The 10,931-nt window shown below is 41.5% G+C and overlaps 1 protein-coding gene across 3 annotated transcripts; it reads left to right on the top strand.

Annotated features, from left to right (window-relative positions):
- The first annotated feature begins 3,259 nt into the window (after positions 1-3,259).
- LOC105537709 (HLA class II histocompatibility antigen, DQ alpha 2 chain) lies at positions 3,260-10,726 on the top strand. Of its 3 annotated transcripts, none has more exons than XM_011977347.1 (5): positions 3,260-3,620; positions 7,454-7,702; positions 8,115-8,396; positions 8,745-8,919; positions 9,423-10,726. In XM_011977347.1, the coding sequence occupies exons 1-4, from the start codon at positions 3,536-3,538 to the stop codon at positions 8,897-8,899; spliced, it is 771 nt and encodes a 256-aa protein (XP_011832737.1). In that variant the 5' UTR covers positions 3,260-3,535; the 3' UTR covers positions 8,900-8,919; positions 9,423-10,726. The 3 variants fall into 3 exon arrangements, with proteins under 3 accessions (XP_011832737.1, XP_011832738.1, XP_011832736.1); XM_011977348.1 differs by having other exon boundaries at positions 9,289-10,726; XM_011977346.1 differs by having other exon boundaries at positions 9,086-9,724.
- The last annotated feature ends 205 nt before the right edge of the window (positions 10,727-10,931 follow it).

Here is a 10,931-nt window from a genome sequence, read left to right as displayed (position 1 = left end):
GTACTATTTTGAACTCCAAATTTTATTCCCACTATTAATCTATAAAGAGGGCCTTTTCTCTTTCTACTACACAAAGATAACAAATTAGTTTTCGTTAAAATGGTATACTGTTCTTCTGAGTTTCATTTACTTATTATTTTACCTTACATTAAAATTATGACCTGAAGACAGAAGCAGCTGGAACAAGGTTCACTGTGTTATGGCTGGATGAAGCAGGAAGAGGAGAGAGACAAAACTAGGTTAAAAATAGAAAGGGCATCTATTAGCTCTTCAATGACTTTGCCTTGCTTGGACTTTCCCTTTACCTCACAGGATGTGAGATCTGAAACAGCACCCTCAACTTCCCATCCAAGATACAATTCTAATCCCACGTTTAACACCCTAACTTCTTAACTGGAGCTAAGATATTTAAACTGTAATGTTAATAGGTGAAATTCTGGAGTACCATTGCAAAATATTTTGTTCATTCGCCAAAATCCTAAGGAATTTCCATGAGATACATAGCAGATAAGTCTGGATACAGGAAAAAAGATAAGAATGTGTTATTTGCTACACAGCAAGAAGGATATTGAGTGGTAAAGGGAGCATATCTCAAATGGGACCTCAAAAACCCTCTTCATTCACAATGGCAGGAGTAGAAAGAATAAAGCCACCTATAGGGTCAAATATCTCTCCTAACCATGTTAAGGCACTGGATTCTGAATTCACACAGAAGGAGACACTCGCCTATCACTCCTCACAAGGATCCATGGCTTGCCCCATGGCATCTCATCTTTACTACTTACCAGCTGTGTGACCCTGGAAAAAGTCCTTCAACTCTCTGGGCTTTAATGTCCTCCTTGGAAAATGAGGATGATATTAAAATATGACAAGTATATAGATATAAAGAGTCCTAGGAACTTTTTACTCCAGGTACAGTATATGTATATTCCTCACAACTGCCTAATGAGGTACCTCAAATGCCTCTAGCCAAAGACCAGCAGTAGCATACCTTTGAATAAACGAGTCAGCTTTATTGTTCATTGCAATGATGGATAAAACTCAACATGAGAATCGTGCAGCCCCTCAGTAAGAGATTGTTGGAACCAAAGAAGTAGAACCAGGAGAATACATATATTAAGAGAACGATGCAAGGAATTAATTTGTGCATCCGCAGTGGTGGGCTAAGCAAGTCAGAGATCCACTGGGAGGTAGTTGTCAGGAAGGGCAGGCTGGAACTCTCAGCACAGGCTGACACGCTGTCCAGAGTGGAATTTCTGTTTCCTCAGAGAAACCTCAGCTCTGCTCTTAAGGCTTTTCAACAGCTTAGATTAAGCTCACCCAGTTTTTCTAGGATAAATTCTTAAAGTCAACTGATTATGAACTTCAATGACATCTACAAAATATCTTCACAGCAACATCTAGATTATTAGTGTTTGATCTGATAACTGGAGACCACAGTCTAGCTGACACACAAAATTGACCATTAGTCAATTGTAAGGTTTGTGCTTGTTTTAGGTGATTTTGGGGAGGATTTAAGAAAGAGGGATTTTGCTTTTAATTGGGTTCTGACAGAAAGTGGAGGGTTGGGTGGCAATGCTATGATTGGGTAGCTTCATAAATCCTACCTAGAGGGACGGAAGACCATCCTGAGGCCACAGATGTGATTGGTAAAGAAGCAGCAATCACTCCCGAGAGAGATGTGCCTGGTCATTTTTGTGGTTTGGACAATATTCATGTTTTGTCTGGGTTCAGACGTGATGACTGAGCATTCTGGTGTTCTGTCTCAATCCACTGTGCTCACAGAGTACCCGTCTGATTCTGATGTTCTATGAAATCCCTTATCTTCAACAGGAGAACCAAAACCACCTGGGAGTGCCAGGCTAGCTCCTAGCAACCCCGAGGCCTTGTTAATCGCATCCCGGCAGCTGTCAGGTGTCAGGACACTTTTTTTGTTTCACCTTTTTTTTTTTTTTTTTTTTTTTTAACAGTTTCTGCCAGTGGGAGGTAAAGCATAGTGCTGAGAATCTCAAAAGGCCATTTAGCAAGGACAGAGTGATGCTAAATAGAAGTTCCATTAACTCATGTTTTCTATTACATACAGAAAATAGATGCATCTGAAAAAAAATAACAAGTTTCGCTCTAACGACTAACTTTAGCTCAATCCCTAGTCCCTTGCAAATATTTGGAATTTTAATATGGTAGGATAACAAATTTTAAAAGATCTGGTAGTTTAAGAAAAGAAAACCATTTTTCTAAGTCGGTGCAATTCTCCTTATTCTACCCTCAAGTTTTGACTTGACATTCTTAATTTTTTTAAACAATTCTTAGAGTAATTGAGCCTGCCAAATTTGAAATATAATCAGTGTCCCTAAATTTCCTTTAAATATATTCAAGAAGCACCAAAACACAGAATGTAAACATTACTCAATGCAAAGAAAAACTGTATAAAATATCATACAGTTACTATAGACAACACCATCTGACATTATAACCTCTGTTTATTGCCCTGGTGAAAACCACCTGGAGTTTTTGAGAGCTTGAGAAGAACTTGCCAAACTGGATTTATACAAGTAGAAAAAGCAAAGGTATTTCTCGGCTACCACCAGCAGAGATCCCTAGGTAGGTGGGGTCAACTTAACATCTGGAGAATTCCATATGCACTATGGAAGCAAAAAGAAAAACAGCTAACCCACATACAGAAGCTAGGGAAAGGGGAGGGGATGGGGACTGCCAGGGAGGAAAATCGACTCAGGGAAAAATTCCTGGAGGTTGTAACCCAGAAAATCCTGAAGAATGCCATTTAATTGATGACCTCATCTATCCATGAGGCTGCTCAGAAATGCCCACCCCGCCTGAGTGACAGAGCGAGACTCCGTCTCAAAAAAAAAAAAAAAAGAAATGCCCACCCCTGGCCAAGGCATGGTGGCTCATGCCTGTAATTCTAACACTTTGGGAGGCTGAGACAGGCAGATCACTTGAGGTCAGGAGTTCGAGACCAGCCTGGCCAACATAGTGAAACTTCATCTCTACTAAAAATACAAAAATTAGCCGGGCATGGTGGCAGGTGCCTGTAATCCCAGCTACTTGGGAGGGTGACGCAGGAGAATCCCTTGAACCTGGGAGACAGAGGTTGCAGTGAGCCTAGACCATGCCATTGCACCTCAGCCTGGGTGACAGAGTGAGACTACGTCTCAAAAAAAATAAAAATAAAAATAAAGAAAAGAAATAAATGCCCACCCCTCTTGCCACTGGCAGACATGCACACACAAGAGAAGATTCCAATTTAGTGTCCTCCCTCTATTCATAGAACATTTCCTCAAGTCCACTCTGAATAGAGGCTGCATCACAACCAGGGGATTGCCCTGTCTCCTCCCAGGGCTCTTAATACAAACTCTTCAACTAGTAATTGAGGTGTCATCAGAGGAGATTTTTCTGATTGGCCAAAACTTGACCTGACAGGGTTCGGTTTGGGTATCTTTAGATTTCCTTGTCTCGAGGTCCTCACAATTGCTCTAGAGCTCAGAACGGCAACTGCTGAGGCTGCCTTGGGAAGATGATGATCCTAAACAAAGCTCTGTTGCTGGGGGCCCTCGCTCTGACCACCGTGATGAGCCCCTGTGGAGGTGAAGACATAGTGGGTGAGTGCATGAGTGAGGGATGTTCTCTGGAGCTGGAAGACAGGAAATTGAAGGAAAAGGGAGAAAACAATTTGCAGAGAAACTAGAGATTTCCTAAGGGCCCTTTCAGTATTAAGAGATCTAAAAATTATGGCTGTTCCTCCTTCAGGAAACCAGAGCCCCAACCTACTCTTTTTGTTATCTATGATGTTGACGTTCACTAAGGACGCTATTCTATTTATATTCTATTCAGTGACTACAGCCTGGAGGTCTCTATGTCATTCCATCATGATTTCCTCAAAAATGAGTGAGATTTCCATTGGTGGAGAATTTTTTATTATTAAAAATGTGTGAAGTGTCACTCTCAAATTTCTCTGAACAACGTTTGAAGCTTTTCGTATGTCTCCTGTAGTTGACCCTGGGGTAAATAGTTCCATCAATTATATACTGTATAGATATTAAGAAAAATGCCCTTTTCTTTCTCTCAGACTTACATTTCCACATGGGAACTGGCACAGGTGGGGAGTGGGTAAAGGAGTCCAGCAGGCTGAATGCCTTCAACAATCATTTTATCACATGGTCCTCACTCTCAGCTGCCTCATATGTGTTACCTCACAAATAATCAAATAAAATGGGCATGTAGCTAAGCTTTATAAATAGTGAAAACATGAATGTCAATTTTTTCCATATTTCTATCACAGGTGTAGCTTCACATTTCTTTTCTTTAGCAAAATAAGGAATCCTTTTATTTTAAAATTGAAAATTTATAGCAGAAAAACTTGGTAAATTAAATCATTTTATTATCAAATTATCAACCCAAATTACCTGTTCTTCACCTCATCTAATGAAGTCCTATAAAAAAAAAAGTGGTCCAGACATGGTGGCTCATGCCTGTAATCCCACCACTTTGAGAGGCCGAGGCAGGAGGATCATTTGAGCCCAGGAGTTTGAGACTAGCCTGGGCAATATAGCAAGACCTCATCTCTACAAAAAAGAAAAATAAAAATTAACCAGGCATGGTGGTGCGTGCCTGTGGTGCCAGCTACTCAGAACGCTGCAGTGGGAGGACCACTTGAGTCCAGGAGGTGGAAGCTGCAGTGAGCCATGATGGCACCACTACACTCCAGCCAGGGCAACAGAGAGAGACCCCGTCTCAAAAAGAAAGAGGAAAGAAAGAGAGGAAGGAAGGAAAGAAGGAAGGAAGGAAGGAAGGAAGGAAGGAAGGAAGGAAGGAAGGAAGGAAGGAAGGAAGGAGAAACAGAAGGAAGGATGGAAAAAAGAAAGAAAAAGGAAGGAAGGAAGGAAGCACAGTTCCTTTTTATAAGAGACCAATTATTTGGTCCCTTATAATTATTAGTCTCTTCTGTCTTTGTCATCCATCTCTTTCCACCTCTCTTCATGCATTCCCTTCTCCCTCTTCCTTTTCAGGATCCATCTCTGGCTCCCTGCTCCTTTATAGAGATAGACAGCGGGTTTGTAAAACAAAAGTTGAAAAGTCGGATAGCTAAAGGGAAAGTGAAATGGAAGGTACTCTAAACTTTCACAACCTTATTAACTGTGGCTGCTCCCATTCTGATTTTGTTTGGTAGTGGAAGTTTCACCGGCTTCTCCAGAGCACTTGGCTTCTTTGTTCCAAATTTTCTTTCTTCAACCTCACACCAGAGTGCCCTGGTCAGGCTCAGCTCATCCATTAGGCACAATGTGGACAGTGCAGGGGAGCCTCCATACTGTAAAGCCATATGAGAATGTTTTAACTGCTTTTAAAATTAGGAAAAAAATGAAGTTTTGGAGCCTAAGAAAATGTTTTAACTTTTAATTCAGCCTAGATTATATTACCTTTATACCAATTCAATCATAAAACATAATTTTCCATATTTTTATGGAAGAAGGGGCCCATACAAGCAAGAGTGCTTGCGGATCACAAGTCAGAACGCAGCCCTGGTCATGGCTGATCCTGGCCTTCCTATGGTTCTGCTACCTGTGTGCCTGTCCATCTTCCCCAAAATCTATGTGATCCTCCAATACAGCAACTGTCATTCAATACACATGTTTGAGCACACAGTGAGCTAAGTTTTAAGGATTCAAAGATGGAAAGTCATGCTGCCTCCCCTGCAGAGGGTGCTCAGACTAGTGATGGAAACTGTATGGGGTGAAAGAAAGCAGAAGGCCATTGCTGAGCAGGCAGTGGACTCAGCAGAGGCTGAAATATACAAGTGACTTGGTTCCAACTGGGCCAGCAGGGTGACCAGATGAAAAGAAGGATTGCATATATTCCATATATATTTATGTTTGAACAAAGAATCAAAGTTTATTGCAAGGATAAGGAGGCTTTGTTGGAGGCTCTGTTAAGACCATCCGGGGCAGTTATACTGGATAGGGCAGAAGGTGAGCTGGAAGAGGAACAGACAAACTTGGACGGCCAGATGTTGAGATGGAGGAGTTGGAGGTCATAACGTGGTCAAAAACATGTTGATGAGAGGCCTTAACAACTACAAAGTTGTTAACTTAAGCAGAAACCTCAAGGATGGATTTTTGGATTTCTCCAGAAAGTCCTAAAAGATAATTTCATTTCAGGGAAAAAACAACAGACCACTGCAAAGACCAGGGAACATGAAAGGATAATGTAGTTTGGTTTGCTTGGCAGATACTTGTGAAGGATGTTGGACTGTAAGACTGTCGATATCCTCCTCACAGAACTTACTACAGTACATTGTAATCTGCTCGCTTACCTACCTGACTCTTCCACTGTTCAGTTTGTTCCTTAATAGTAGACCATGCCTGATTGGTGTTTTACACATCCCCTGCTATGTCTGACACTTGTGGATGCTCAGAAAGTGGGGAAGGAAGGAAAGCTACGATGGTAAAAGGCTTACACATGTCTTGACAAGAATGTCCAGTTTGGCTCATTTGGCTGGAGTTGTACTGCATGGCTGCCATTCTGCTCTGGCATCCTCAGACAAGCACACTGCCCATTAGAGGAAAAAGGGTTTAATTTACCTGAGTCCTCAAGTGAATATAAATGTTGAGTCAGAATGCTGTAGACATTTAGTAACCTCCTTCAAAGGAAAAAAAGGTGGGAAAAGGTGGGGGGAATGACAGAAATCCAAAACCTAGTAGAGCTTCCACTTTTCATTTCAGAAGAAATCAGTTGCTCTCCTCCAAGGATCATTACTATTAACAAAACAGAGACCTTAGAAGGAAGCATTGTTTATTTCTTATATATTTATTGTTATATATTATATGTTATTGTTATATATTTTAACAGTAATGTTATTACCACTCTTATTATACTCTTTCTTATACCCTACAATTGTTAGCAGACATTATTTTAAATTAATAAGATCCTGTATGCACTTCCTTCTTTAAAAAAAAGAAAGATCTCTGTGTAGAGTGTCCTGTTCTAAGCCAGTCCTGAGAGGAAAGGAAGTATACTCAATTTGTTATTAACTCATGAAAGAATTAAGTGAAAGATAAATCTTAGGAAGCAGAGAGAAGTAAACCTAATCTATGACTAAGAAAGCTAAATACTATGATAACTAATTCATTCCTTCTTTTGTTCATTTACATTATTTAATAACAAGTCCATGATGTGCCAGGCACTCAGGACATAGTAAAAATTGGACATGCAATATTCTGCCCTTGTGTAGCGCACACTAGAGTGGGAAAGAAAGCGCGCTTTTAACTGGACAACTACCAACACGAAGAGGGGAGGAAGCAGGGGCTGGAAATGTCCACGGACTGTGCCAAAGAGGAAGCCCTTAATATTTGAATGTCAGTTTCTTCCATCATTTTGTGTATTAAGGTTCTTTCTTCCCCTGTTCTCCGCCTTCCTGCTTGTCATCTTCACTCATCAGCTGACCACGTTGCGTCTTACGGTGTAAACCTGTACCAGTCTTATGGTCCCTCTGGCCAGTACACCCATGAATTTGATGGAGACGAGGAGTTCTATGTGGACCTGGAGAGGAAGGAGACCGTCTGGCAGTTGCCTCTGTTCAGCAAATTTAGAAGTTTTGACCCGCAGGGTGCACTGAGAAACTTGGCTGTGGGAAAACACAACTTGAACATCCTGATTAAACGCTCCAACTCTACCGCTGCTACCAATGGTATGTGTCCACCATTCTGCCTCTCTTTACTCAATCTATCCCTTCATGCCAAGTTTCATTATTTTCTTTCCAAGAGGTCCCCAGATCTTCTCATGGCAATTGCTGAAGTTTTATCATCTCCCATCTCTAAAATCACATATTCTCATGGAATACAAGGGTCTTTCCATTATCCATTCATTAAATCCTTCTAGGAGAGGTCTCATCAACCTCCTACTTTATTAAACATGCCCACAGAGAGAAGGGCACAGGAATAAAGCAGAGGCAATGTGTCGTTACTCCCAAGCAAAGGTAAATAAGACCTCTTTGACCAGCAGGAGAGGAAATGCTGGTAGGAGGGCTCTTCCAGGATGTAATGCAGAAGCTCAGGGCAGAGCTGTTCACATTTCACATCAGTGCTGTTTCCTCATCACAGAGGTTCCTGAGGTCACAGTGTTTTCCAAGTCTCCCGTGACACTGGGTCACCCCAACACCCTCATCTGTCTTGTGGACAACATCTTTCCTCCTGTGGTGAACATCACATGGTTGAGTAATGGGCGCTCAGTCACAGAAGGTGTTTCTGAGACCAGCTTCCTCTCCAAGAGTGATCATTCCTTCTTCAAGATCAGTTACCTCACCTTCCTCCCTTCTGCTGATGAGATTTATGACTGCAGGGTGGAGCACTGGGGCCTGGATGAGCCTCTTCTGAAACACTGGGGTAAGGATGAGTTCCACCGTTTTTTGATGCTTTCTTGTCTGTCAAGTTCAGAAATTCCTGCCTTTTACTCTTATAACCCAAAACTTGTTTTCCACCCTTCATTAGTCTCTTTTATCTTTTTCTTGAAAGAATAAAGCAACAAAAGTGGAGATGTATTAAAAATGAAAGTACACTCCACAGGGTGGGAGCAGGCCTGCCACTTCATGGATTTCTAATGATAGACTTCACTCTCCTCCCTAAGCTGGGGGCCTTGAGTCTTTGCAGAGCCAACCCTCCACCCCATGCCATCCCACACACGTGCACACGAGCACACTCTGCTTTCTCACCTCAACAACTTCACTTCCACAGAGCCGGAGATTCCAGCACCCATGTCAGAGCTCACAGAGACTGTGGTCTGCGCCCTGGGGTTGTCTATGGGCCTCGTGGGCATTGTGGTGGGGACCGTCTTGATCATCCGAGGCCTGCGTTCAGTTGGTGCCTCCAGACACCAAGGGCCCTTGTGAATCCCATCCTGGAAGGGAAGGTAAGCATTGAGACTTGTTAGAGCTGAAGCCTCAGTATGAGAGGAAGGAAAGTGGGAGGAGGCTGTGGACATGAATGGTTGAAAGTTGTAGGGGAATTGGGAAGTGGTATGATGATGACATAGAAGCGGCCTAGCACCCACCGATCTCATGTCTGTCCTGTTGCAGGTGCATCCCCATCTACAGGAGCAGAAGAGTGGACTTGCTACATGACCTAGCATTATTTTCTGGCCCAATGTATCATATTCCTTTTTTCCTCCAAATATTTCTCCTCTCACCTCTTCTGTGGGCCTTAAATTGCTATATCCGCTCAGAGCTCATAAATGCCTTTGAATTCTTTCCCTGACTTCCTGATTTTTTCTTTTCTCAAGTGTTACCTACTAAGAGATGCCTGGGGTAAGCCACCCAGCTACCTAATTCCTCAGTAACCTCCATCTATAATCTCCATGGAAGCAACACATTCCCTTTATGAGACCTATGTCAAATTTTTCCATTTTTCATCCAGGGCTGACTGAAACTATGTCTAAGAATTGGGAGGCTCTTATGTTTCAAGCCAATTTAACCTCATTTCCCAGACCATTTGTCATGTCCAGTAACACAGAAGCAACCAAGTACATTATAGCCTGATAATATGTTGATTTCTTAGCTGACATTAATATTTCTTTCTTCCTTGTGTTCCCACCCTTGGCACTGCCACCCACCCTTCAATTAAGGCAACAATGAAGTTAATAGATATCCTCTGCCTTTGGCTCAGAATTGTTACAGCAAAAATTTTAAAATCAAAAAGTAAGTCTGTACTAATTTCAATATGACTTTGGAAAGTATGACAGAGAAATAGGTTAGGATAAAGGAACTTTGAATCTCAAAAATATCAATAGTGAAAATTTATTCTCAAAACTTTAAGTTTGTGAAGAATGATGACAGTAGAAAGCTTCCTCTGCCCTCCTCATCTTGAGGGAATAAAAATTCCTTAGGCAGGAAAAGAAATGGAAGTCAGAAAAACATTAGAATAAGACGATAATGTGGGTATCTGAAAAGGAACAAGTACTTATTCCTCACATAGGGTTAGTGACAATGGGGAAAAAGGATGGGAGTAGAAGCTGCAGACATATCTAGGAGCCCTAGAATAGAGGCGCAGTCTGCCTCACCTCCTGAATGAAGCTTTGCTAGATAACCATGTAGCTTTCCCTGTGCCACCCTGGCATGAAGGAGACAGTATAATAGATATGGCTGCAGGATGTTTCTAGAAAGCATGCCGATAAAAAAACAATGCCAATATCTTCAGAAATCCTCAGCCCTTTCACCTCACCCCTCCTGGCTAAGGAAAGCACTAGCTTATGAGACATACCCTAGGAGGAACAACACAGTTGAGACAGTGTAGCAGCAGCTGTGGGTGCTGTGTCCTCCACTGTGTTGGCTGTCTCCTGGCAGAAACTCTTGCAGAGGAAATGGGTCAGCAGTGACCTCATGGCTCTAAACAACTATGAAATCTGTGAGGATATTTCTAACTGCGCTACCTGCATCAGTGAGTTTAAATTTTAATTGGAGAAAAAAAACCAAAACATTAACGCAGTAATTGATACAGTGTAGTTTGGTACAAAGAACCCTAAATCCAAATCCAGGACTCAGCACTTTGAAGCTAGTATTTTAAACTTTATAAATGGGTAAAGTAGCTAACATTTCTGGCCTTATTTTTCTCATCTACAATGTAGGAATGATAATAATTTCCTCACAGAGTTATTGATGGAATTTGAATAATCTTGATATATAGTCAATGCCTTACATATAGTATATAAATACACAAGAAAACATGGTGGTTATATTTATAATTAATTTATTTAAAAGAATGGATCACGTTATATGAAAAGTACTTTTGTTTTTCTCAGTCCCTTAATGATTTAGGAGATACAAATGTAGAGCTATGAATGAATTTCTTTTCATATGATCATTGGAGGGTATTTTTTTCTCCAGAATGAGAGAGGCTGAGATCGATTGCTAAGAGAACTCTTAGGAC

Source organism: Mandrillus leucophaeus, unplaced genomic scaffold (assembly GCF_000951045.1).
Source record: "Mandrillus leucophaeus isolate KB7577 unplaced genomic scaffold, Mleu.le_1.0 Scaffold1793, whole genome shotgun sequence".
Classification (NCBI taxonomy): domain Eukaryota; kingdom Metazoa; phylum Chordata; class Mammalia; order Primates; family Cercopithecidae; genus Mandrillus; species Mandrillus leucophaeus.
This window is presented reverse-complemented; position numbering and strand designations above follow the sequence as displayed.